At 42.9% G+C, this 22,639-nt stretch overlaps 1 protein-coding gene across 3 annotated transcripts in view; it reads left to right on the forward strand.

The window, feature by feature from the left end:
- Nucleotides 1-8,063: 8,063 nt before the first annotated feature.
- Nucleotides 8,064-22,639, forward strand: part of nemf (nuclear export mediator factor) — a 62,753-nt gene continuing 48,177 nt past the window's right edge. Inside the window, exons 1-6 of one of the 3 annotated variants that reach the window (XM_078406050.1) lie at nt 8,064-8,207; nt 11,575-11,643; nt 14,527-14,629; nt 15,098-15,223; nt 17,169-17,317; nt 21,989-22,056. In XM_078406050.1, coding sequence (XP_078262176.1) covers nt 11,585-11,643; nt 14,527-14,629; nt 15,098-15,223; nt 17,169-17,317; nt 21,989-22,056 — 505 coding nt within the window. In that variant the 5' untranslated portion in view covers nt 8,064-8,207; nt 11,575-11,584. Of the gene's footprint in view, nt 8,208-8,838; nt 8,972-11,574; nt 11,644-14,526; nt 14,630-15,097; nt 15,224-17,168; nt 17,318-21,988; nt 22,066-22,639 lie in introns of those variants that run through there. The other 2 variants (XM_078406049.1, XM_078406051.1) reach the window with 2 other exon arrangements.

Below are 22,639 nucleotides of genomic sequence, written 5' to 3' on the forward strand. Positions count from 1 at the left end.
CCCGAAAGAGGAAAACTCAAAGAATATCAATCAGTTTCGGTTAATCTCGCTGCTGAGCGTGGAAGGGATATTGTTTTTCAGCATTGTCTCCCGAAGATTAACTGAGTTCCTCCTCAAAAACAGCTACATCGACCCCTCCGTGCAGAAGGGTGGGATTCCTGGAATTCCCGGCTGCTTGGAGCACACTGGAGTAGTCACGCAGCTCATCAGAGAAGCCCATGAAAACAGAGGCGACCTAGTTGTTCTGTGGTTGGACCTGGCCAATGCCTATGGGTCCATGCCGCACAGACTGGTTGAGCTTGCACTACATCGTCACCATGTTCCTAGTAAGATCAAGGACCTGATCCTGGATTATTACCATAATTTCAGGCTGAGGGTGACTTCTGGGTCAGAAACATCAGACTGGCATGGGCTTGAAAAAGGAATAATAACGGGCTGCACCATTTCTGTTATTCTTTTTGCTCTTGCCATGAACATGGTGGCCAAGTCAGCCGAGGTGGAATGCAGAGGCCCCCTAACCAAGTCTGGTGTACGACAGCCCCCAATAAGAGCTTTTATGGACGACCTTACCATCACTACAACATCAGTCCCAGGGAGTAGGTGGATCCTACAGGGTCTTGAGAAGCTTATCACTTGGGCAAGGATGAGTTTCAAACCAACCAAGTCAAGGTCCATGGTGCTGAAGAAGGGGAAGGTGACTGACAAATTCCACTTCTATTATCTGGAACTGCCATTCCCTCCATCACTGAGAAACCTATCAAGAGTTTGGGGAAGCTTTTTGATGCAACTCTGAGAGACTCTGCCGCCATTCAAAAGTCCATCGAAGACCTTGAAGCCTGGCTCACCAAAGTCGACAAGTCCGGCCTACCTGGCAGATTCAAGGCCTGGATCTATCAGCATTCCATCCTGCCTCGTGTCCTGTGGCCTCTCCTGGTTTACGTTGTTCCATTGACCACAGTTGAGTCCCTCGAAAGGAAGATCAGTTGCTTTCTTCGCAAGTGGCTTGGCCTTCCCCGCAGCCTCAACAGTGCAGCACTGTACGGGGCCAGTAACATCTTGCAGCTCCCTTTCAGTGGTCTCAATGAAGAGTTTATGGTGGCACGGACAAGAGAAGCCCTACAGTACAGGATGTATCTTGCACAACTGACAAAGCCTTTCATTCTTATTCCTTACTGTTTTCAAATCTACCTCACTCCATTATCAGTTCACTGGTGGTATTCCGTCCTGATTTTTATGTAAACTTATAACTTTTTAATTTCTCTGAGAAGGTGCATCTGTTAGACTGTTCCCTTCGCAACTCCCTGGTTACCAGCTGAGGGTGACTTCTGGGTCACCAGCATCCCTTCCCATCCAAAACACCTGCTTCCCTGGTACCTTCCCCTGCAACCGCAGAAGATGCAACACCTGTCCTTATACCTCCTCGACAGACCCCGACAGACCTTACAGGTTGGGCAGATGTTCACTTGCACCTTCTCCAACCTCTTCTACTGTTGATCAAGATGTGGACTCTTATACATCGGTGAGACCGAACGAAGACTGGGGGATCGTTTCGCTGAACACCGCTCAGTCCACCTGGACCTACCTGATCTCCCAGTTGCCAAACACTTTAATTCCCCTCCCCATTCCCACACTGACCTTTCTGTCCTAGGCCTCCTCCATTGTCAGAGTGAGGCTAAACGCAAATTGGAGGAACAGCATTTCATATTTCGCTTGGGCAGCTTACAACCCAGTGGTATGAGTATTGATTTCTCTAACTTCAAGTAACCCTTGCATTCCCTATCTCTCCATCCCTCCCCCACCCAAGTCGCACCAGCTTTTTGTTCTCACCTAGCAACCAGCTAACAATGGCCTGTTTCCTTTAATATTGTTACTTTTTTGCATATCATTCATTTGTTCTATATCTCTCTACAACAACGTCTATATCTCTCGTTTCCCTTTCTCCCAACTCTCAGTCCGAAGAAGGGTCTCGAGCTGAAATGTCACCCATTCCTTCTCTCCAGATCCTATCCTGCTGAGTTACTCCAGCATTTTGTATCTATGTAATTAATATCATCTGTTATCTAAAAAAATGATTTTATGGCCATTTGTACAAAGCAATAAGTAATTTTGAACTGCCAAAGCCTTTCACTCTTATTTCTTACTGTTTTCAAATCTACCTCTCTCCATTATCAGTTCCCTGGTGGTCTTCCGAATCCTGATTTTTATGTGAACATAACTTTTTAATTTCTCTGAGAAGGTAAATCTGTTAAGTTTATCCACATCAAATCAGTCAGTCCATGAGGTCATACCAGTTTATTATTGCATCATTTTTCAACAGTATTAGCCATAATGATGAGGATATATTTTCTACCAACAAGGTATAATAAACTATCTCTAAAGAAAAATCTATCAAGGTAATAAGATGTTATGGTCAATTTTGCTACTGATATTGTTGCATTATTGTCAAATTATATATTTTTTGTCTTTAAAATATAGCAGGCAATAAATTTCTATGTTAAAAACAATGCCAGACTTTCTAGACATTAAATATGAAGTGTCGATTGTTAATTGTAATTCTTCCCTTTGGGCAATGAGAGGTCCCATAAATGGCATATCTAGTGGAGGTCATACGTGATAGGAGCAGAATTAGGCCATTCGGCCCATCAAGTCTTCTCCGCCATCAATCATGTCTGATCTATCTTTCCCTCTTAACCCCATTCTCCTGCATTCTCCCCATAACTTCTGACACCCGTACTAATCAAGAATCTATCTATCCCTGCCTTAAAAAATATCCATTGACTTGGCCTCCTTAGCCTTCCGTAGCAAAGAATTCCACAGATTCATCATCCATTCCACAGATTCACCACTATCTCACAGCTCCAGAGACCCAGTTTCAGTCCTGACCTAAGCTGTCTGTCTGGAGTTTGCAAGTTGATCCTATGACAATGTGGGCATTCTTTGATTTCCTCTTCTATTCCAAAGTCATGAGTTGGTAGGCTAATTAGCCACTGTAAATTGCCACTAGTTTACAGCTGAATTGTGGAATCTGCGGGGAATGAAGAGTAAAATGTAATTAATGTAGGATTGGTGTGACTGGGTGGTTGATTGTCAGTGAAGGGCCTGTTTCCATTATTTCTGTGACTCTATGACAGTGTGATTCTATAACTGTCCATCTATATCATAAATTGGTAAGTGTACAAAAAGAAAATGGTTTTCAATTCTAAAGAACATTTTGAACATTAAGCTTTGTAATCAGCACGTAGTCTTATTAAAGACACAACATATAAATCATTTTAGACTTTAGCAGGTGAATTATTTAAGTGGGTATTGCTACCCATTCATAAAACTGGAGAATCAAGATTCAACAACGCTGCCATACCAGGAAAGCACAGCAAATTTCATTTCCTGGGAACATTAATGACATCGTTTGACTTTTAAGACAATCTAGTAGTTTCATGGTCTTTACTACTGATATCATTTTTTTATTCTGGATTATTTAATGTGCTAAATTAATATTAACCAACTATTATGGGGATTTAATTAGTCCAGACTTCCACAATTTTAATCCCAAAGTAGTTTGGGGTTAGTCCACAAAATGATTTATATGTTGTGTCTTTAATAAGACTACGTGCTGATTAGTTTAAAGATACAGCGCGGAAACAGGCCCCACAGCCCATGGAGTCCGCACTGACCAGCGATCCCCGCACACTAACACTATCCTACACACACTAGGGACAATTTACATTTGTACCAAGCCAATTAACCTATAAACCTGTACGTCTTCGGAGTGTGGGAGGAAACCAAAGATCTCGAAGAAAATCCTCGCTGGTCACAGGGAGAACGAACAAACTCTATACAGACAAGCACCCGTAGTCAGGATCAAACCCGGGTCGCTGGTGCTGTAATGCAATAGCCTTACAAATACAATGGTGCCACTGTAAATTTGAACTTTTTACATTTTGTGGAATAAATAACTGAATGTGGAGGCAAAAGGAGCATAAGTAATCTGATAGAATTCTGAACTTCAAAATGGAGATGATTCTCTGATACAAATTATATGATCACTTCCTTCACTAGTCGCCCTGCTGTCATCACATCAAATAAACCATTGTTCTATGGTTCCTTTATGTACCAGGGTACAGTATGATCCTTTTTTGCACACAGATCAGTAAGATTATTGCCATACATAAATACAATCCCCTGTTAAGTACATAATGCATAGAAACAACCCACTGAGTGTGTATGGAGTAACTCAGCGGGACAGTCTCAATGGTCTCGACCTGAAACGTCACCCATTCTTTCTCTCCAGAGATGCTGCCTGTCCCACTGAGTTACTCCAGCACAGTGCACATCAACGGGAGGAGATGAAAACTCAAAAAAGGTAACCAAAAAATGGAAAGTGCGATCAGGTTGGCTGATGTGTAGGAAGGAATTGCAGAAGGAAAAGCTGGAGTAACTCAGCACTTTGCAGCATCTCTGGAGAAAAGGAATAGGTGACGTCTGAAGAAGGGTCTCGACCCAAAACGTTACCTATTCCTTGTTTCCAGTTTGGCTGATTATTGGTCAAAAGGACACAAACTGCTGGAGTAACTCAGCGGGTCAGGCAGCATCTCTGAAGAACATGGATAGGTGATGTTTCGGGTTGAGACCTTCCTTCAGACGCTGTGTCCTTTTGAGTATTAACCAGCATCTGCAGTTCTTTGTTTCTGCTGATTATTGGCCAATTATCAGCCAACAGCGGTTAAGAAACATTTAGACAGATACATGGATAGGTTAGGTTTAGAGGAATACGGGACAAATGCAGACAGGTGGGACTAGTGTAGATAGGACATGTTGTTCTGTGTGGGCAAGATAGGTTCCACACTGTACAACTCTATGACTACAGCTTTACAGAAGATCTTTATGATTTTTCAACCATTCCATTAAGAGTGATAAGAGCAAGAGCTAATGTTAATGTTAGTCCACAATTGATTTTGTTTTCATTCTTTACCATGAACATAAAAATAACATCTCACCTCATATCATATCAGTAGGTTGCGCAGTGTGAAATGGGCTGCCATCTTTTGGTTGCGCCTTTGTTTTTCCTTCAGATTCCCTGTGTTCAATAAATCTACCATCCTGGATTAGATCAGTTTCAAATGATGCTCAAAAACAGATGAGAAATCTGTCTGCCAGTTCTACTTTACAGTTTGTGTACGTGGGTTTCCTGGAGATTTTCAGTTTCAACCATTGTTTATTTTTTCATGGCATTGTCACTCACTTTTTAAGTTGAGGTTGCTCTGATCTATTTACATATCTCAAGGTTATCCCTTCATTTGAGAAGCACTGGTCACTTGTTCCTCCATCAATAATCACTGGGTTCACGTTTGACTATCTGCCAAAACCAATACAGCACTGAACAACCACCAAAGGTTTCCAAAAACATACTAGCTTTGAGTTACTAGTTAGAATAATATTCTGCTGACAAAAGCAACAAAAAATGTTGTGAGATGATTTAACCAATATTTAAAAAGAACCATTTGCAACTATTTTTTTTATTTTAGTTGCCTTTTAAGGAATCTGACAATAATCCAAAATAGAAAATTTACAGTTTAAACCTCCATGATTCAAGATCTATGAAAACATGGTTCCGTTTTTTCCTCTCTTCCAAATGCACTGATTATGTATTTACCAATGCACAAATCAGAAACAGATGGCTAACGAGAGAAATGAAGAGGAGGAAACATAAACGGGCAGCATTATGAAAAAACAGGTCCAACTGCCTGTTTCAGCAAGACATGGGTAGATAGGTGTGAGGTGATTAGTTCAATGGAATCACTGGCAGCGGAGTTGCCACCAAGCTACATTTGGAAATCTGAAATATAAAACATAAAATTGGGACAGATTAAATCACTACAATGGTGAAGAATGGCATCAGGTCAGAAGCTTAAGATGTAGTATCAGTCTGGAGGTACGAAATATGAAGGGAAGTAATACAGAGTGTGATCCCTAAGAGCAATGTCAGACAACGTTCAACAGTTTATGTCTTTATTTAGAAACCAGGAGCCACTGTTGCTGGTTTACAAAAAAGACACAAAGTGCTGGAATAACTCAGCAGGTCAGGCAACATCTTTGGAGGACAAAAAAAGATACAAAGTACTAGAGTAACAGTCTGAAGAAGGGTCCTGACCCAAAACGGCACCTATCCATGGCATCCAGAGGTGCTGCCTGAGCCATTGAGTTAGTGCAGCACTATTTCTGTTTTTATTTCATATTTCCAGCATCTAGCCTCTTTCTTTTCGATTACATAAATGGGAGGAACTTTCCTGCTCTCCGTGCTTTGTACCACACGAGATACAATTGCCTCATTAATTGCTGGTGAGTTCCAAATACTCTCCATTATTAGTATATTTAATAGCAGTTTGTAGGAAGAAGAGAATTGTCATAAATTACTGTACAATTTGGTACTATCTAACATTTCCCTAACAAAATTAGATCTTACTGTCAATCTACCCATAAGCGCAAGAAGTATTTGGACATTTGCTCTATATAAATGACTTTTTTTACAAAAACGTTATGGATGCTATTTCACAGGAACACAAACAAGTTGAATTCATTATCATATACACAAGTACATGTACAATAAAAAAGTTTACTAGCAAAGCATCACTGGCACATAGACTCAGTTCTTTAGGGGCAGTTTATAATAGGAATAAATTGTAAAAACAAGGAACTAAAGACCAAATTATACCAAAATATAGACACAAAATGCTGGAGTAGCTCAGCGGTTAGGCAGCATCTCTGGAGAAAATGAACAGGTGACATTTCGGGTCGGGATTCCTCTTCAGACTGAGAAAGTGGCCAAGAAGTCATTGCCTGAAATGGAGTTGGTAAAAGAACACTCGTCATTTTTTCCATTTAAGATATTTGGATAAAAATTTGAGCGGCACATTCTATAATGATCTGATGGAGAGTGGGAAACTGGGATGTCTACATTGCTTTGCTTCGTTGGGAACGGATACTATGGACTGCCTTCTCTGTTGTGATTTTCCCTACAATTCTTTGAGTTTTCTTGGAAATTTATAGACAATAGGTGCAGGAATAGGCCATTCAGCCCTTCGAACCAGCACCGCCATTCACCGTGATCATGGCTGATCATCCACAATCAGCAACCCATTCCTGCCTTCTCCCCATATCCCTTGACTCCGCTATCATTAAGAGTATCTAACTCTCTCTTGGATCCATCCAGGGATTTGGCCTCCACTACCTTCTGAGGCAGAGAGTTCCACAGCAGGCAGAGAGTTCCATTATAGATGCATTAACGTGACCATTGACGAAGTATGACACCGAAAACGGTGCAACCATTTAAAGGTTGTGACTATTATCTGCTGCAAACTCCCTGGCCATGGAGCATGGTGCTGCTCACATGTGCCGACACACGTCCCGATGTTCAGTCATTTAAAAAGGGGATTGAGCATCAGGTTCGATCCTGACTACGGGCGCTGTCTGTACGGAGTTTGTACGTTCTCCCCGTGACCTGTGTGGGTTTTCTCCGAGATCTTCGATTTCCTTCCACACTCCAAAGACGTACAGGTATAATAATAATAATAATAATATATTTATTTTATATAGCGCCTTAACACATGCACAAAGCGCTTTACAAATACAATTAACATAGAAACAAACAGACAAACAGACAAACTATCCTGACGGAAAAGCGGCGAATAATCAACGCCAGCGTCCTCTCACGTCAGGGTCCAGCAGTAGACATTAAAGAACACAAGACACACAGATACAATTTTTTACACAAAACAGCCATCACAGTGATTGCTCTAGGCATACCCTCACTGTGATGGAAGGCAAAGTCTTATCTCCTCCTCGTTCTTCTCCCGTGGCGCCACGAGGCGATCGAGGCTCCCAACCCCTTGAAGCCCCCACCGGGCGATGGAAAGTCCCAGGGTCGAGCCGAGCAGGCCGAAGAAAGTCCTGAGCCCCCACTGGGCGATGGAAAATGCCGCGGCCGACCCACGCAGGGTGATGAGAGTCCTGAGCCCCCACCGGGCGATGTAAAGTGCCGCGGCCAGGCCACGCAGGGTGATGAAGGGCCTGCGGGCGGGTTGATCGTGCCTCGTGCTTCGGGGCGGTCGAAGCTGCTACGGCTGGAGCTCCCAAAAGCCGGTCGCCAGCCAGGGACCTGCGAACTCCCGATGTTGCGGTCTGCAGGGCCCACGGCCGAAGCCTCCGAGGTGGTAAGTCCAGGCCCTGCGACCGGAGTCTTCGAGGTCGATCCCAGCTGGAGGCCGCCGACTCCACGATGTTAGGCCGTTGCGCGAACGGAGATACGACACGGTAACGGTCGCATCTCCGTTGAGGAGGAGATTTTAAAAAAGGTTTCCCCCAACCCCCCCACCACCCCCCTACATACACAGAATTAAAAATAAAACAAAACGTACATTTAACATCAACAATGACAAAAAAACACAACAAAAAAAACGGAGAGACTGCCGGTGAGCCGCAGCTGCAGAACACAGCCACGCCCCAAGGTATGTAGGTTAATTGGCTAGGCAAATGTAAAAATTGTCCCTAGTGGGTGTAGGATAGTGTTAGTGTGCGGGGATCGCTGGGCGGCGCGGACCCGGTGGGCCGAAGGGCCTGTTTCTGCGCTGTATCTCTAAATCTAAATCTAAATCTAAATCTACATCTAGATCTCCTCAACTTAGTCAAAAAGGCCCACTTCAAAATTTAATCACTACTCTATTCACTCCAACCTGCGCGAGATAACCACTTATGAGGTGTTTGCGCAGTAATCAACCAGAACCAGAACCATAACCATGGGGCTGTATTTCGACATTCGCGATTCGGATGCCGAGCCGCTGCGGGCCCCCGTGCGGGGCTGGCGCGTGCGCAGAGCGGCGGGGCGACCGCGCAGAGACGGCTCGAGCCCGAGTCGGGGGAAGATGAAGTCGCGGTTCAACACCATTGATGTCCGAGTCATCATCTCGGAGCTGCAGAGGTATCTGATCACCCACCCCCCTTCCCTCCCTGTCACACCCTGCTGCTGGAGCAGGAGCTTTAACGTGTGAATGTTGCGAGGAGGTTTGAATGTGTCCGGCATCCCGGGGCCTCATGTCATGTCATGTCACACTGCCCGGGGGAGGGAGCCGGGCTTTAACTCCCCGCACACAGACAGACACAGAATGCTGGAGTAACCCAACGGGACAGGCGGCATCTCTGGAGAGAAGCAATGGGTGACATTTCGGGTCGAGACCCTTCTCCAGACTTCCCGCTGAGTTACTCCAGCATTTTTGTGTCTTATCTTCGGTTTAAACCAGCATCTGCAGTTCCTTCCTGCACATTAAACTCCCCGCACACCGAGTGCTGGAGGGGGCTCAGCGGGCCAGGCAGCGGCTGTGGAGGCCGGGACCCTTCTGCAGACTGGAGCCTGAACTCCCCCGCGCAAAATGCACCCATGTTCGCCTGAATCCTTTTGGAAGAAATGCCTGCAACCTCAGGATTGCGCCTGGCCACTATTGAATGGCTTGTTTCCAGAAATCTTTTTGTACATAGAAATCTTACAAAAACAAATAAAATGATTTCCACTAATATCCAAATATAATTTTCACTAATGTTTGTACATTTAAGGTCTCACAATCAGTGGGTGTTAGATAAATGAAACAGAGAATGCAGCAAACAATCGGTATCTGAGGCGAAAAACAGTTAAAAGTTTTTTCAGAACTTAACTGGGATTTATTGGTTAAGGTCAGAATCAAAATTAGGCTGACTCCTTAGTGTAGCAGTAGGGGTATGATGACGTTTGGATGGGATGTTGAACAGCGAGTCAGAGATCCTGTCTGACTCTGTTCAACATCCCATCCAAACGTCATCATACCCCTACTGCTACACTAAGGAGTCAGCCAAGCTAGAAAATGGGAGAGGCAGGACAAAGAGTGGGAGATCATAGGTGAGCACAAGTGAGGGGGATTTTTGATAGGCAGATGATCAGAACAAACGGCAGAGATAAAAGCAGAAGGGATGAGACAGGATTGAAGAGTGAAAATTGCAAAGCTAGAGGGAGGAAAGTAGTGTGGGGGGGGGGGGGGGGGGAGGAGAGAAGGAGGTGGGGAAGGAAGTAAAAAAAAAGGGGAAATGTGGGGGAGATAGGGGGCAGTTGTGTGTGGGTAGGAGGGTTAGTAGGAGGTTACCTAACATTGGATAATTAATTAGATTAATGAACCATCGAGATGTCAATTTAAGAATAATAATCAAAGCCCAAAGAAAGTAGGGATTGCCTTCTCTATCCTACCGACAAATCTCATGATCATGACTGCTAAAAATCAAATTATTGCCATAAATAAATGCATGAAATAGCAGCTCGGGCAATATTGAGGGTGAAACAGAATTGACATTTCAGGTCCTTCATCAGAATGGTTAAGTGATTCAATTTCTGTCAATTCTGGAACTTGCCTGTGCACAACTGAATTTGTTGACTGAAATAAAATCTATATCTAAACTTCAAAATAATTAATTGATCACAATTTTGGTACATCTTGATAATGAAGAAGGCACGATCTGAATGCAGCTTTTTGTGCTTGCTGAGATTTCAAGGTTTTCCAATGAATTCTCATTGTTAGCAGAGCAGAGCATGCAATTTTTAATTTCTCCCATTCTATTGAGCTTTGCAAAAAATAAAGTCACGATGGACACATACAATTTCCACAGTTTGGTAAAATTCAATTCGTATAATTAAGTCACTTTTCCAATTTGTATCTGAGCCACCCTGGTTTTCTGGAATTTTGCAACTTTTATCACTTAAAAACAATAAGAGAGAACTCTCAAGCAAAAAACAAAAGTGCTGGAGGAACTCAGCAGTATTTGGACCCACGTGCCTGCCCTGCTGAGTTCCTCCAGCACTGTTTTTTTGCTCAATTCCAGCATCTGCAGTCTCTTATGTCTCTAAGAGAGAGCTGTTCATTGCAATTGAGACATTCCAGGTGAAAAGTGAAGCCCAATTTGTTCATTAACCTTGTGTGTATCTGGAATCAAGGTTCATGTTTGCTTAATTGGTTTGATATGTAGTATGATTGGCTGGATAACACAAAAGGTTTTTCCACTGTATCTTGGTACATGTAACAAAAAACCCTAATACTAATAGCAATGATTTAATACCTTTAGTTAGGCTGCATCAGAACAATGAACACAATAGGAAAGGTTTGAAATCTTTTAAAATTCAGATTTCTGTTGAATTTTCTTTGTGCATTACTACATAAACTGTAAGTTATTATTTGCAGTTTCTGCTTAAGACTGTAATATGAGTAGCTTCATTAAAATAATAGATACATTTGTTAGGATTTCTACATATTTCTATGCTAATGCCTAAACATAACTCTTCAAGTTACAAGTGTCAAGCTTTTTTTCATCTGATTAAATTAAAAGGAACTTAAAACATATCTTTATGCATAGTTTCAATAAATGTGTATGAATGTTATTATTGAGATATTCATTTTTTAACATCCTCTGAAAATAAAATTAATTGACTCTTAGCTTGATATAATTGTCATGTTTTTGTTTATTTATCTATTTTTCTTTGTTAAAGTAAATAATGTTTGTTTCCTTTAGCTTACTAGGAATGAGGGTAAACAATGTGTACGATGTGGACAACAAGACATATCTTATCCGACTTCAGAAGTAAGTTTGATAGTGGTTCGTGCATCTGTTGAATCTGATTTAAATGCTGTAATAGAGTTATAAAATCATACAGCACAGAACTAGGTTCTTTGACCCACCAGGTTCATGTCAAGCATCAATCACCCATCCATATAAATCCCATTTACCTGAACTTAGTCCTCAGCTTTCTATATTTTGGCTTAAATGCTTATCTCGATAACATTAAATATTTTGATGAGTCTCTGTCTCCACAACCCCTCAGGCAGTTAAAAAATTCCTCCTCACAGCCTTCTAAACCTTCTGCCCCTTATTGTCTACCTATGCCCTCCAGTTTTGGACATCTCTATTATGGAGTACGTTTCTTACTATCTACCCCACCTATACCCCTCAATTTTGTACGTGTACCTTTTCACGTGTCATTTCTTTTCACTGGGAATGCCAAAGTCATACAACATGGAAACAGACTCTTTGGCCCAACTCATCCTTGTGACCAAGATGCCTCATCAAAGCAAGCCCCAGTTGACTATGCCTGGTCTGTATCGCTCCAAACCTTTCCAATTCGTGTACCTTTTAAATATTGTTATTATACCTGTCTCAATTATTTCCTCTGAAGATAGACACAAAAAGCTGGAGTAACTCAGCGTGTCAGACAGCATCGCTGGAGAAAAGGAATTGGTGACGTTTCGGATTGAGACCCTTATTCCAATTTTTTCTATCTTCTTCGGTTTAAACCAACATCAACATCTTCCTACTCAATTATTTCCTCTGACTGCTTGTTCCATATAATCATCACCCGCTGTGTGAAAAGGTTACCTTTCAGATTCCTATTAAATCTCCCTTCTCACCTATGCCCTTTAGTTCTTGATTCCCCTACCCTAGGAAAAAGATTATGTGTTCACGCTATCTGTTCCCCCCATGATTTTATACATCTTTAGAAGATCATCCCTCAACCTTCTGTGCTCCAATGAATAAAGTCCTAACCTGCCCTCCCTCTTCCTGTAGCTCAGGCCCACGAGTCCTGGCAACATTATTGTAAATCTTTTCTGTATTCTTTCCAGTTTAATGGCATTATTTTCTGTAGCATCTTCCCGTGCCCTTGAAAGCTTAATTTTATCTTGCCAACCTTCCTGATTTCAGCCACTGCAGTCTACTTGATAGTATATGTGCTCCTGCATCAAGGCATGATCAAAGAAGAGAAAGCTAGCAATGTCAGTTTCAATTTCTGGTCGAGTACCTTGTTTTAGTATGGTGCCGCAATCAATAGTGTGGATTTTTGGTGCTAAATGAAAGCAGCTCTTGGAGTTCTGCACATGTACAACAAACACAGATCTTGAATTTAAATTCTGTGAAGCAGAATCTGTTTGGATTTGTTTCACTGCTCAACTTCACCCAATTATACTGAGGTTTCGCTGCACTTAGATAAGGGTTCTTGAATTCAGCACCAAATTAGAAAAGGTACCTCATCTACAATAATCTACAATCCCAAATACAGTACAGTTTGTACAGAACTTTATTGTCATTCGGTACAAATACCAAACGAAATTACAGCAGTCACAGAACACAACAAAAAAGAAAAGAACACAGGACACATGACCCCAACACAAACATCCATCACAGTGACTCCAAACACCCCCTCACTGTGATGGAAGGCAACAAAACTTCCACTCTCTTCCTCCCACGCCCACGGACAGGCAGCTCGACCCCTACCGAGGCGACCGATATGCACAGCCCCCGCAAGGGGATGGAAGGCCCCGCGGCCGAGCCGCACCGGGGGGCACTGAAACGCCCGCGGCCGAGCCGCGCCGGCGATGTTAAGTCCAGCGGCCGAGCCGCGCCGGGCGATGGAAGGCCCCGCGGCCGAGCCGCACTGGGCGCTGCTAAGTCCCGCGGCTGAGCCGTGCCGGCGATGGAAGGCCCAGCGGCCGAGCCGCGCCGGGCACTGAAACGTCCCGCGGCCGTACCGGGCGATGGAAGGCCCTGCGGCCGCGCCGCGCCGCGCCGGGCGATGGAAGGCCCCGCGGCCGAGCCGCGCTGGGCATTGAAACGTCCTGCGGCCGCGCCGGCGATGTTAAGTCCAGTGGCCGCGCCGGGCGATGGAAGGCCCCGCAGCCGCGCCGGGCGCTGAACCGTTTCGCGGCCGAGCCGGGCGATGGAAGGCCCCGCGGCCGAGCTGCACCGAGCGCTGAAACGTCCCACGGCCGTACCGGGCGATGGAAGGCCCCGCGGCCGAGCCGCGCCGGGCACTGTTAGGTCCCGCGGCCGAGCCGCACCGGCGATGTTAAGTCCAGCGGCCGAGCCGTGCCGGGGCGATGGAAGGCCCCGCGGCCGAGCCGCACCCCGGGGAAGAGACCTAATAAAAGAAAGGTTTTCCCCACCCCACCACCACCCCCCCCCCACACACATACACAGCCAAAACCAGAAACAAAAACCATCCCAACACCGACACACAAACAAAAAAAAAGGAAAAAAGACAAACAGACTGCCAGCGAGCCGCTGCCGTTAGGCGCAGCCACACGCCAACGCCAACAAGATCTAGGCCATATCACTGTGTCAACTGTTGCAGAAAGATTATTGGAAACCCAATACAACTTTACAGAAAAGTTCTTCACTACTTAGCAACCAACTTATTTCTTTAATTTTACATTTGCTTTGTGCAGATTTGAGCGAGTTTCAAATGCAAATATATTGGCTTTCCATGTACTTTGGAACATGCTTTCTATTGATCTGGACAAAAGGAATATCATGTTAAAATACTATTATCCAAGTTCAAATAATTTAGTATTTGGTTTAAGGTTTAACTAGAATTGTATACTGGAGTTAAGAGAGAAATATGTTAATTTATAATCTCATAATACATTAAATTTGTTTGTTTGTGTTCTCTCTATTTTTTACGTATCGTCACAGGCCGGAATTAAAAGCTGTTCTTTTACTTGAATCTGGCATCCGGATCCATACAACAGAGTTCGAATGGCCAAAACATATGATGCCCTCTGGCTTTGCAATGAAGGTGAAAATAATCATGAAATGCTTCTCTAAGCTCCTCCCTAATCGAATTCTTAAAATGCAAATTGTATATCTATGTTTCTGTATGTACCCTGGAATTTTATGAAGGTGCAGCTGTTGCCCTTGCTTCTTGGGTTCTGATGATTCAATTGGAATATAGAAGTCTTTCCTTCCATGTGTCTCAAACCTGGTCAATAGATAGTTTGATGAGTTTAGTTTAGTTTATTAATGGCTACCGAGATACAGTGAAAAGCTTTTATTGTGTATGCTGGCCAGTAAAAAAAAGGTAAGACATGAATGCAAGAAAAGAGTAAAGAATGGGGGAAGTATTTGTCAGTTAAAATGGCGCCGGCCCGATGAGGATGGGATTTGAACCCATGCGAGCGGACAACAATGGATTAGCATCGCCTCGGCCAGCTCGTCAGGCGTCAAATTTACATTAAAAATGACGCGATTTTTGCTTTGATTGCAGTGTCGTAAACACCTAAAGTCACGAAGATTGATCTACATCAAGCAACTTGGTGTGGATAGAGTTGTGGACTTTCAGTTTGGGTCTGATCAAGCAGCTTACCATTTAATTGTTGAACTGTATGACCGAGTAAGTTACAAGAAAAAGTCACTGCTTTCAAAAGAAATGTCATTAAAATATTTTTGACTGCTTTCAGTGGTCAGCAGTATTAAACGTATTTTCTTCATGGAAACTAAAGTGCTCAGGAAGAATGGATAGAATATTCCTCTTTTATGTTTTTTATTGAACTTGGTATACGCCTGGAATCTCTTTAAACAACTTTTGTCAAAGAGGATAAATTCTCAAATTTTTCCACGTTAGATTGAATAAAAGTGGGTGGTTGGCATAGTTTCCATTTTAATCTGAATTATTTTCTTAGTACCGTCTAAATGCCCTCTCTGGGCTATTTTTGCCAATGAAAATCACTTTTGTGCATGTATTATTCTTCAGCTTCAAATTTTCTAGAATTTTAGGATTATATTGAATTATTTTGCAACTTTTTCCTTGGCTCATAACTTCATTATTTGCCTCAGTAACCTTACTTTCTTACTTATTGGTAAGCAATCAATTATCTACGTGCCAATTTAATAATGCAAAGATTAATGTACTATTTGTAGGAAATTGTTTTTTTCTTCCTACTGTCAAACCTTTTTCTACCGTCCATTTAACTAGCTCTCCCTGAATCTCGTGCGACCTAACCCTCCAGAGCAGCCTGCCATGAGGAACTTTATCAAAGACCTTGCTGAAATCCATTGGACTACTTTTTACAGCCATGCCCTCATCAACCTCCTTGCTTACTTCTTAAAAAATGCAATCAAATTTGTGAGACATTATCTCCCAGCTTTTTCTCTACAATTCGTAAATAGGCACAACATTAGCCAGTCTGGCACTTCACCTGTAGCTGATGATAATTTGTGTATCTCAGCCTGGACTCCCACAATTTTTTCTTTAGCTTCCTATTTTGTTCATGGATAAACCTGATCAGGCCTGGAGATTTATCCATCTTCGTACATATCCAGCACATCCTCGACTATTATACATACTATCCTCAAGATATTGCCATGAACTTTCCAGATTTTCCGAGTCTTCGTGTCTTTCTCCACTGTAAACATAGGAGAAATATTCATTGAGGACCTTGTCTATCTCCTGCGGCTCCATACATAGATGATGACTTTGGGTGCTGAAGAGCCCTATCTCTCTAGTTACTTTTTCTTCCCATAAACTACCTATAAAAACTCGTTGGATTCTCCTTAATCCTATCTGCCATAGCTAAGTCATGTCCCTTTTTTAAAAATCTTCTGTCAGTGCTATATCATGCTCCCTTTTTGCAAGTACAATATAATATTCATTGGAGATTTCAACTGATTCCAAATAACTGGCAGGCGAGTGTAAATAAATGAAAAATGGTGATTAAGATTTTGTAGTTATACAGAAAATAACGAGAAAATAATGTGAAAATATGCAATCACTATGGTGGACAATTAACCCAAACAGATAAGAGGATTGCATTATGGCGAGCATATTATTAAGGTTTAATGTGATTCATGGTTAGAATGGAGTGTTATTCAGTCTCAAAACTGCAGATAATACCAAACTAGGTGTGCAGTGAGCACTGATGAAGAATGCAGCACAGTGGAAGAAGAAATTAGAAACTAATGCTGGCTGGGCAGCTAAGTAAGATGTGAAGCTTAACATAAATAAGTGCAAAATGAAAATTATGTGGAAGGAAAAATAGGAATGCCATGTATGAAAATAAATTTCTGAATGCAATAACAGAGATTCCAGAGATCAGGTGAGCAAATCTTTGGTTGCCTTGGGAGACCAACAATACAAAAGAAAATGCCAAGTAAACCCCGGTATTTATTTCCATTGGTTTGCCTCTGCTTTTTACAGTGACAAAGTGTGCAAGGTTTTTTGTTCATCAATTTTCAAATTTACAAGTTGTACTGTTCCTATATCTTATTGTTTTAAAGATATTTGCATCTATTTCTGCTTGAAAATTCAATCTTAACATTTTGCACCTATGTATTTGCAGGGTAACATAGTTCTCACTGACTGCGAATACACAATTCTAAATCTCTTGCGTTTTCGCACCAATGAGGTACAAGATGTGAAATTAGCAGTTCGTGAACGCTATCCCGTGGATAATGCTAAAGGACCAGAGCCTTTGCTTTCGCTGGAGAGGTACTGTCATCACATTAGTCAAAACTGACAATCTAAAATAAAATTCCATGATTGTGGATGTAATAGCAGTACATTTGCATAGCAGTAACAGGATCGGTCCAAGTCAGCATGGATTTATGAAGGGGTAAGACCACATCTGGAGTAATGTGTACAGTTTTGGTCTCCTAATTTGAGGAAGGACATCCTTGTAATTGAGGCAGTGCAGCGTAGGTTCACGAGATTGATCCCTGGGATGGCGGGACTGTCATATGAGGAAAGATGGAAAAGACTAGGCTTGTATTCACTGGAGTTTAGAAGGATGAGAGGGGATCTTATAGAAACATATAAAATTATAAAAGGACTGGACAAGCTAGATGCAGGAAAAAAATTCCCAATGTTGGGCGAGTCCAGAACCAGGGGCCACAGTCTTAGAATAAAGGGGAGGTCATTTAAAACTGAGGTGAGAAAAAACTTTTTCACCCAGAGAGTTGTGAATTTGTGGAATTCTCTGCCACAGAGGGCAGTGGAAGCCAAATCACTGGATGGATTTAAGAGAGAGTTAGATAGAGCTTTAAGGGCTAGTGGAATCGAGGGATATGGGGAGAAGGCAGGCACGGGTTATTGATTGGGAACGATCAGCTATGATCACAATGAATGGCGGTGCTGGCTCATAGGGCCGAATGGCCTCCTCCTGCACCTATTTTCTATGTTTCTATGAAATCATGCTTGACAAATCTGGAATTTTCTGAGGATGTAACAAGTAAAATGTACAAGGGAGAGCCAGTGGATGTAGTGTACCTGGATATTCAGAAAGCCTTTGATAAGACAATAGACAATAGGTGCAGGAGTAGGCCATTCGGCCCTTCGAGCCTGCACCGCCATTCAATGTGATCATGGCTGATCATTCACAATCAGTACCCGGTTCCTGCCTTCTCCCCATACCTCCTGACTCCGCTATCTTTAAGAGCTCTATCTAGCTCTCTCTTTAGAAAGCATCCAGAGAATTGGCCTCCACTGTCTTCTGAGGCAGAGAATTCCACAGATTTACAACTCTCTGACTGAAAAAGTTTTTCCTCATCTCCGTTCTAAATGGCCTACCCCTTATTCTAAAACCGTGGCCCCTGGTTCTGGTCTTCCCCAACATTGGGAACATGTTTCCTGCCTCTAACGTGTCCAATCTCTTAATAATCTTATATGTTTCAATGAGATCCCCTCTCATCCTTCTAAATTCCAGTGTATACAGGCGTAGTCGCTCCAGTCTTTCAACATACGACAGTCCCACCATTCCTGGAATTGACCTAGTGAACCTACGCTGCATGCCCTCAATAGCAAGAATATCTTTCCTCAAATTTGGAGACCAAAACTGCACACAGTATTCCAGATGCGGTCTCACTAGGGCCCTGTACAACTGCAGAAGGACCGCTTTGCTCCTATACTCAACTCCTCTTGTTATGAAGGCCAACATTCCATTGGCTTTCTTCACTGCCTGCTGTACCTGCATGCTTCCTTTCAGTGACTGATGCACTAGGACACCCAGATCTCGTTGGACTAACTTGACACCATTCAGATAATAATCTGCCTTCCTATTCTTACCACCAAAGTGGATAACCTCACATTTATCTACATTAAACTTCATCTGCCATGCATCCGCCCACTCACACAACCTGTCCAAGTCACCCTGCAACCTCATAGCATCTTCCTCACAGTTCACACTGCCACCCAGCTTTGTGTCATCTGCAAATTTGCTAATGTTACTTTTAATCCCTTCATCCAAATCATTAATGTATATTGTAAATTGCTGCGGTCCCAGCACCGAGACTTGCGGTACCCCACTAGTCACTGCCTGCCATTCTGGAAGGACCCATTTATCCCCATTCTTTGCTTTCTGTCTGCCACCCAATTGTCTATCCATGTCAGTACCTTACCCCCAATACCATGTGCTCTTAATTTGCCCACTAATCTCCTATGTGGGACCTTGTTGAAGGTTTTCTGAAAGTCAAGGTACACTACATCCACCGGATCTCCCTTGTCCACTTTCCTAGTTACATCCTCAAAGAATTCCAGAAGATTAGTCAAGCATGATTTCCCCTTCGTAAATCCATGCTGACTCGGAACGATCCTGTTACTGCTATCCAAATGCTCCGCAATTTCATCTTTTATAATTGACTCATTATAAGGTCCAACACATGAGATTAGTGGGCAAAATTAGAGCACATGGTTTGGGGGTAAGGTATTGACATGGATAGAAAATTGGTTGGCAGACAGGAAGCAAAGAGTAGGATTAACGGGTCACAATCAGAATGGCAGGCAGTTACTGGTGGGGTGCCGCAGGGCTCGGTGCTGGGACCGAAGCTATTTACAATATAAATGATTTAAAGTAACATTTGCAAATTTGCAGATGACACCAAGCTGGGTGGGAGTGTGAACTGTGAGGAAGATGCTATGAGGATGCAGAGTGACTTGGACAGGTGGGGTGAGTGGGGAGATGCATGGCAGATGCAGTATAATGTGGATAAATGTGAGGTTATCCACTTTGGAGGCAAGAACGGGAAGGCAGATTATTATCTGAATGGTGTCAGGTTAGGAAAAGGGGAAGTACAACGAGACCTGGGTGTCCTAGTGCATCAGTCACTGAAAGTAAGCATACAGGTACAGCAGGCAGTGAAGAAAGCTAATGGCATTCATTCAAAAAGAAAGACATTCTAGCCTTAGAGGGAGTACAGAGAAGGTTCACCAGATTGATCCCTGGGATGGCAGGACTTTCATATGAAGAAAGACTGGATAGACTAGGCTTATACTCGCTGAAATTTAGACTGAGGGGGGATCTTATTGAAACATATAAAATTCTTAAGGGGTTGGAGAGGTTAGATGCGGGAAGATTGTTCCCGATGTTGGGGAAGTCCAGAACCAGGGGTCACAGCTTAAGGATAAGGGGGAAGTCTTTTAGGACCGAAATGAGAAAACATTTCTTCACACAGAGAGTGGTGAGTGTGGAATTCTCTGCCACAGAAGGTAGTTGAGGCCAGTTCATTGGCTATATTTAAGATGGAGTTAGATGTGGCCCTTGTGGCTAAAGGGATCAGGGGGAATGGAGAGAAGGCAGGTACAGGTTACTGTGCTGGATGATCAGCCATGATCATATTGAATGGCGGTGCAGGCTCGAAGGGCCGAATGGCCTACTCCTGCACCTATTTTCTATGTTTCTATGTTTCTATAACGAGAGGAGTTGAGTTAAGTAGTCCTTCTGCAGTTGGACAGGGCCCTGGTGAGACCACACCTGGAGTGTTGTGTGCAGCCTTGGTCTCCTAATTTGGGGAAGGACATTCTTGCTGTTGAGGGAGTGCAGAGTCACAGGGCTTCAATAATAGTCACAAGTAAAGAGCTGACAAAGCCATTTTTTGAGTACAGTTGGCCAGTTGTGCTCATTTGTCCTGGTCCATCTGATGTTCTGGAACTGGTCTCAGTAAAAAAGCGTGCCTTGGACCATTACAAATGTTTTTTTTAACAAAAAGAAATGACATGGTGCAAGGGCAGGAAAAAAACCAGATGCTGGTTTAAATCAAAGGACGACACAAAATGCTGGAGTAACTCAGCGGGTCAGGCAGCATCTCTGGAGAGAAGGAATGGGTCAGTCCCTGCTTTCCCTCTCTATTCCCTCCTCCTTCCCAGTTCGCCCAATAGTCTTCCTGTCTCCTACTACATCCTATCTTTGTCCTGTACCCCCCCTCAACATCAGTCTGAAGAAGGGTCTTGACCCGAAATGTCACCCATTCCTTCTCTTCTGAGATGCTGCCTGACCCGCTGAGTTACTCCAGCATTTTGTGTCTACCTTTGGTGCAAGGGCAGGCAGTCAACAATCTCAACTTCATCCTAAGATAAAAACATAGAAACATAGAAAATATGTGCAGGAGGAGGCCATTCGGCCCTTCGAGCCAGCACCGCCATTCATTGTGGTCATGGCTGATCATCCACAATCAGTAACCTGTGCCCAACTTCTTCCCATAACCCTTGATTCCACTAGCCCCCAGAGCACTATCGAACTCTCTTAAATTCATCCAGTGATTTGACTTCCACTGCCTTCTGTGGCAGAATTCCACAAATTCACAACTCTGGGTGAAAAAGTTCCTTTTCACCTCAATTTTAAATGGCCTCCCCTTATTCTAAGACTGTGGCCCCTGGTTCTGGACTCCCCCAACATTGGGAACATTTTTCTTGCAACTAGCTTGTCCAGTCCCTTTATAATTTTATATGTCTCTATAAGATCCCCTCTCATCCTTCTAAATCCCAGTGAATGCAAGCCCAGTCTTTTCAATCTTTCCTCATATGACAGCCCCGCCATCCCAAGGATCAACCTCATGAACCTATGCTGCACTGCCTCAATTACAAGGATGTCCTTCCTCAAATTAGGAGACCAAAACTGTACACAATACTCCAGATGTGGTCTTACCAGGGTCCTATACGACTGCAGAAGAACCTCTTTACTCCTATACTGTAATCCTCTCGTTATGAAGGCGAACATGCCATTAGCTTTCTTCACTGCCTGCTGTACCTGCATGCCAACTTTCAGTGACTGGTTTACAAGGATACCCAAAATCTGTCCCTTAATTTTAACTTTGCTGCATTTGGACATTGCCGCAATTCTAACTGGCTTAATTGCTTTTTATAAATGCTGACATTTCCAATTCATCATAGGCTAACCGAATTTTTGGCTAATACACCACAAGGAGAACAAATTAAGAAAATTCTCAATCCTCACCTGGGTAAGTAAGGTAAATAACCATTAGGTAAAATAATTTCTTTATGGTATTTTTAGTTATACAACATATTTAATAGTGATAAATTACTGAAAGAACTGGAATAAAATCAAGGAAAATATATCCTTTGTATATATTACTGATACAGATTTAAAATACTGTTAGGCTGGAAATCCAAAAAAACAATATTTGGAAATACTCAGAAGGTCGAGAAGCATATGTGGAGAAATTACACATCAACGAGTTTTTATCAGACATAGATGAAGTTGGAGATTTTAGCAGTTTTTGGGCATACAGGGTGAAGAATTAATATTGAGTGGAATGTAAAAGGATCATCATGCAAAAGAGACTGCAGATGCAGGAATCTGTAGCAAAAAAAGAGGAGCAATGGGAGGAACAGTGGATCAGCAGTGTCTGTGGCAGGAAATGGACAGTCAATGTTTTAGGTCTAAATGAAAGAGTAGGGGTGAAAGTAGCCAGTGTAAGGATGTGGGAAGGTGGGGGAGGGGGGGAAGGTATGTGACAAGAACTAACAAGCGATAAGTGGACACATATCGGGGGGGGCTGACAGGCAGATAACAAACAGTTG

The sequence above is a fragment of the Rhinoraja longicauda genome, chromosome 10, assembly GCF_053455715.1.
Source record: "Rhinoraja longicauda isolate Sanriku21f chromosome 10, sRhiLon1.1, whole genome shotgun sequence".
NCBI lineage: Eukaryota > Metazoa > Chordata > Chondrichthyes > Rajiformes > Arhynchobatidae > Rhinoraja > Rhinoraja longicauda.